We start from the raw sequence: 6,024 nt of genomic DNA on the forward strand, positions 1-6,024 counted from the left end.
GGAAACAGAATATGAAATGGTCTCCCTCCAATTAAAGACCACTTTTGGGACTGGGATATTCATGGTCTTAGCAGATTTGGTCTATAGAATATTAGATAAGACATTTGTTCGTTTTGGCCCACAGAAAACAGGTCTTTAATTAGAAGCGGTCTATAATTGGAGGTTCTTTAATAGGAGAGAGACCTGTATACAAAATAACAATATAAATGCTACTGAAAATACTGTGCAGCTGCCTACTAAATTGGTTATTTAGTAGACTTAAGCCAGACACACATTGCATTGGCTGAAGAATCCATCTTTATTCAGGTTGAATGCTTTGACAGTACAGACACAGTCTGCTGGTTGTCGAGTTGATAGTCGTTGAAATCACATTGTATGTTGCACATGCATCGTTGCACTTTGGTTTCTATTGAATTGCGTTGGCCAAATGTCAGCCAGCACGTTGTGAGCCTATTTTTATTGAGAGTGGTTTTAATAGGATTATTTTGTTCTAGACAGTGTTCTAAATAGGGTGGGAGTTTGGTGTCCTATTGTTGCAGATGTTTTGTTAATGATTCAAAACCATTCCATTCAACAATTTTCAAGAATTTTTAAACATTATTAATGATTAGTTTAACTTGTGCATGTCAGCTTTCCTCATGCCACTAAACAAACCCAACAACTGTATAGTGTAGAAATTTGCATTTACAGCAGTCACCTTTATCATAAAATATAATTCTTTACATAAGCTGTATCTGATCTATCTTTAATATAATTGTATATAGCTCATTTCTTCTTGATGTTCAAATAAATAATTGAATGAATGAATAAATAAAAATAACACTCTATTTTGTAAATAATTACCCGAATAAACCAATAATATACCAATTTCCTTTTTTGGAACTTAAAAATAATTTCTGTCTAGTAATTATCATTTTTACCATCAGAGAACCGAAAGACTGCCCTCAATTGGCAGGCCGTCTCTCTTTTATGTGAGTACTGCATCACTAATTTTGTTAAAATGTAATGTAAGCTTTAACATGTATTGATGATTTCACTGTTAAGGCATGCTCATTCACAAAATAATACAGTATTAGTAATAATAATAACGAAAAAATGATTTAATAATCACTTATATGCTGGATTTAGGCTACCGGTGTGCCGTTTGAAGATGTTGGAGATGACCGTCTGGTTCCTAGCACACCAACATTATTTGTTCCAAGGTCAGATGGAGGTTTTGCTGAGGTCATCAAGTAAGTTTGCCATTAGCAGCTAATTTTGATCCAAGGTGTACAAGTACCTCATCACAACCATTCACTCCATCCTATTCCAAACACTGTTGACTAACTTTTTTTTTTTTTCTAAATTGAATTACAGTATTAATCAGAAATAAAAACAGTATTAAATTCAGATTGTCTTTAAAATCCACACCTTACAATTGAGTAAACATACTGCACTAAAGAAATTGGATTTGCTTGACCATATAATTTTGTTTTCTTTTCTAATTATTTGCAGCTCACCATTGTTACAGGCTTCACGATTTCACTTTGGTCCTCCTGGTGAAGCTGAGACTACCAGACCAGGTCTAGCACAGCTGGAGACCCAAGAACGTACGTCTAAGATTTAATTTACCATTGTATTTCTATTAGCTGAGGATATAATTAGTCACCATAAACATTGTCAACTTTCAGTGGCAGATCTAATGGGGGGGGGGGCCACAGGGGAACTTGCCCCCTCCCATAGAGTACAGTGAAATAAGACAAACTAGAAAACAAATACTTGGCTCCCCTTTTGAAAACTTCTGGATCCGCCCAAATATCACGCCAAATTGTTTGTGCTGCTATTCTCTCAGCCTGTCAATGCCATTAATGCTGCTGTTGTGCGTACACACATGGTAAGTAAAAAATGTTAATGTTGTGTATAGAAAGTGTCTTAAAATGTTTCATTTTCCTGTGCAATCATCATTTTTTACTCAGGAAGTGTGTTTTCGGATCTGCAATGTATATTTGGGTCTTAGTTTTATAGATAGTGACACATTTTATTACCATGACAGTAAAATGAAAAGGCAAGTCAAATGGCCGAGCAGTTAATGCAGGGCCACCACAACCATTTAATATCATCGCTGACTTGTATGGCATGCTTGTCTATGGCTCTGGAGTGGGAACAAGTCTTCTCAGGACAGTAAACTGTAATCTCAGGTTCACTGTAAATTTTCCAGTACATCTTTCGAGATGAGTAGGGAAAAAAAAATGACCCGTATTACGTGAGAAGCGTTTCAGTACCTTGGTCACATAATCAGAGCCAATAATATTCAAAGAAATATCTTGAAAGGAAAAGTCAGAGGGAGGAGACCACGAGGAAGACCTAGGCGGACATAGATGAGGGAAGTTTGCCAGTAGACCAACCTAAGACATGTCGAAGTGACAATAGCTGCACAGGACAGACGACGTTAGAGATCCGTGGTAGGCCAAGTCCTGGTTGGACAAGCCACCACATAAATAAATAAGAGTAGTTACCCTGGTGTACTGGTCCATCTCACTGTCCCTGTCATTGTGGACTAGACAGCGCCATCTTGGGAAGAAGTAACTTGTAGGGATGAGCAGTCCACGTCTATTTTGGGCTGAAGGCTTCAAATATAAAGTTGGTCCTCAATTCAGGAAGAAAGTGCAGAGGAGAGTTTAACAATAAAATGTATGATTTTTTTTCAGGCCTTGGTATGGATGAGACACGTATCAACCCATTGTTAGGGGATGATGATGGTGGACGTAGTGTTCCCACTACACCTTTATTAGTACATGCTCCAGGTAAGTAGAAACTGGACATCAACCAGATGACATTATATTTTATTATAAAGCCAGGCTCCAGAGAAAAAAAAAATATATATTATGATATACAACTATTTTTCAAAGACACAGAAATGGTGTTTGACAAAAACTTGGGAATAGTTAATGAGATATAATTTTTTTTAATATTTAACAACTGGGAGGAAAAATGGTGGTTAGCTCCATTTTCCCTTAATTTTTTAAATATTCAAAAAGTTGTATTGCATTTATCATTTCCAAGTTCTTCATCAAACACTCTTATTTTGTCTTCGAAAAATCATTTTTACAACATATCAAAAATTGCTTTCAATCTGTTTGTTGTCTGGTTTTAAGACTACATTTTTGTTGAAAATATAAACATCCTGAAATGTGATCTTTTGATTGGTTATAGGTAAACTTGCCTAAGTCGAATCCAAAATGGCATTAAAAACTTGTTTGACTTGGATAAAATTTTACTTACAGATCGTTAATTAATGGAAGACAACAATTTGGCATGTAAGATAAGATCAACTTAAACTTAAATAAATAATAGGGTCATTCCATGTCAAATCAACCAGAGGTCCCCAGGTGACCCCCTCAGATTTTAATGAAATTTGGTCAGAATGATGATATGTTGCTCACATGGACACATGCAAAATATGAAAGTCATACTCCATGTCGTTTTTGAGATACGACCCTTTGAAATTTTCTGGACTTGACATTTTGAATAATTTCGGATTTCAAAATGCCATATTTCGGCCTACGGACAAGACAAAGAGCTCAAAGTTGGTATTCTGACTTACTTTTTGCCAAATTTTATGAATCTGCACTCAGATTTAAGGTATCATCTTTAGATTTCAAGTTATGATTGCCTAAAGTAGGGTCCAGAATGAGCGATTAAGTTTTTTTTCAATTTTTGGGGTGACCCTGAATGAAAACTAGGGGTAACATGGGCTCCATTCTACTTGAATATAATCTATGGTCATAGGACTACATCCAGAAGTAATAACAATCCCATTAAAGCTTTAAATCAGAAAATACAGAGTCCCAAAATGGGCCCCAGCCAGAAAAATCCTTTAAATGGCTTGACGTTCATGACCCCGGATGACCCCGCGATCAGTTGAAATAATTTTTGAAACTCTAACCTGTCGAAGATAGGTATCATAGTAATATGTAAACAAAATTTCAGCTTTGCTACTCAACTCCTTCAAGGATGTGACAGGGTTTAAATGTGGCATTTCTGCAGTCATAATATGGCAATATAAAGTGATGAATGCAATAATAAACAATTTGACATTAATATTTCATACAAGTTTGCATACACCAATGGTAACTATTTTTTATTTTAAACATGGGTCTTGAAAGTAAATTGTTATAAACCATACATCATGCCACACATACCAAGATAACATTGTTTATTAATTTTTACACTGGACATTGTCAATTCAATTGATGTCATGGTTATCTCATGTCCAGACATGTTTTTCAAATAGGTTTATTTGCATGTCTCATCCAGTCCATATCACTGCAAAGTAATAAAGAGTCATTTCAGTTTGAGATAGCTAGAGGAACATCTTGTCTAAAGGTGCAGCACACTTTTATACACACATTTGTATTAGGCATAGTGTTGGAATATATACTTAAGATATCAACATTTAGATCATCACGATGGAGGGAACATCATCCGAGTTATCCAAATGCAGCATTGGTTTAAATTTGAATGATTCCTGCCATAAGAAAAATTTTGTGAAAGGCGATGCTGGCTTCTTTGCAGTTAATCAGATATCAGAGGAGGGAAAAAAAATGCTCGAGTGGAGAAGTGGATTAACATTGGCTGATGATTATAGCATATGTTTCCATCATCATAAAGTGTATCTCGATCGCTATGAAAGTCTGCAGACTGCAGGTATGCATTCTGTATGTGTGTGTCATTATACACATCTAGATGTGTATAAGAGACAGGGTATGCATTCTGTATGTGTGTGTCAGCAGCACCAAAATGTGAAACTACTTCTGACAGTCTCTCCTGATAAGTGTGATTACAAGGATTATCTCAGTAAACTAGTGTGTAACACTGAAAACCGCAACTGCATGTTGCAATGTTGTGAAAATTGTCCAGGTAAGAATGCATTGAGCATTTACTTAATAGATTTGTTTTCTGCCAATGAAGTGGATATGGATGATAATGTAACTTACAAGCAATGGATGCATACTGATAGAACTGCATTGGTTACCCTCACAACTTCAGTGCATGATTATATTGAAACAGTTTGTAATGCTGTTGATTGTTTACGGAGCCATCACTTCATCACTAAATCACAGTCTTCATACCTGCAATCATTAAAGCAATCCTTACAACCAGACACAGCTATCATCTTATTAGATTTTGCTGAAAACTACAGTTTCCTCGTTCAAGATGCTATACAGGGCTATTACTGGGAACACATCTAGATGTGTATCATAATGTGGAAGGAGAACTGAAGTGCATAAGCGTTGTTATGATTTCAGATTGTATGAAGCATGATACTACAGCCGTCCATGCTTTCATCTCTCACTTGATTCCTTACATCAAGGATCAGATTCCAGGTTTGCGGAAATGCATATATTACAGTGATGGGGCTGCAAGCCAATATAAAAATCACAAAAATACGTCAAATCTCTGTCACCATTCATCTGATCATGGACTTATTGCTGAATGGCATTTCTTCGCAACCAGTCATGGAAAGAGCCTGTGTGATGGCTTAGGGGGTACCACAAAAAGGCTGGTTGCCAGAGCAAGCCTCCAAGCTACTGTTGAGAACCAAATTCCCAGTCCACTGCAGATGTTTGAGTGGGCTGATGGGAACATCACCGGAATTAAATTTCTATATGTTAGTAGTGATGACATTCAAGCAAATGCAGAGAAGTATAACCTTAGTGACAGGTTTGCATCCTCCAAAACAATTGCAGGAACCAGGTCACACCACAGCTTCATACCAACTGATGATGGAAATATTGAAATGCGACGATTATCCAGTGATCAGCATTGTGATGTTGTTACCATCAACAGTGTCCATGCAGGTGTAAGCAATCAAATAGTGGCCAATGAATGTCAACCTGGATATTATATTGCTTGAATTTATGACAGTGAGTGGTACATTGGTATGGTCACCGAGCGGTCAGATGAGGAGAATGATGTGTACTGTATGTCAAGTTCATGAAGCGAGCAAGAACATCCAACACTCTATCTTGGCAACAAAACACA

At 36.6% G+C, this 6,024-nt stretch overlaps 1 protein-coding gene across 1 annotated transcript in view; it reads left to right on the top strand.

Annotated features, from left to right (window-relative positions):
* Positions 1-6,024, top strand: part of LOC117111451 (nucleoprotein TPR-like) — a gene marked incomplete in the record, with an annotated part of 53,285 nt that overhangs the window by 43,724 nt on the left and 3,537 nt on the right. Inside the window, 4 exon segments of the mRNA XM_033254379.1 lie at positions 927-971; positions 1,129-1,232; positions 1,495-1,589; positions 2,688-2,783. Coding sequence (XP_033110270.1) covers positions 927-971; positions 1,129-1,232; positions 1,495-1,589; positions 2,688-2,783 — 340 coding nt within the window.

This window comes from Anneissia japonica, unplaced genomic scaffold, assembly GCF_011630105.1.
Source record: "Anneissia japonica isolate Jap-2015-1 unplaced genomic scaffold, ASM1163010v1 scaffold351_len699533_cov169, whole genome shotgun sequence".
NCBI classification, from domain to species: Eukaryota; Metazoa; Echinodermata; class Crinoidea; order Comatulida; family Comatulidae; genus Anneissia; species Anneissia japonica.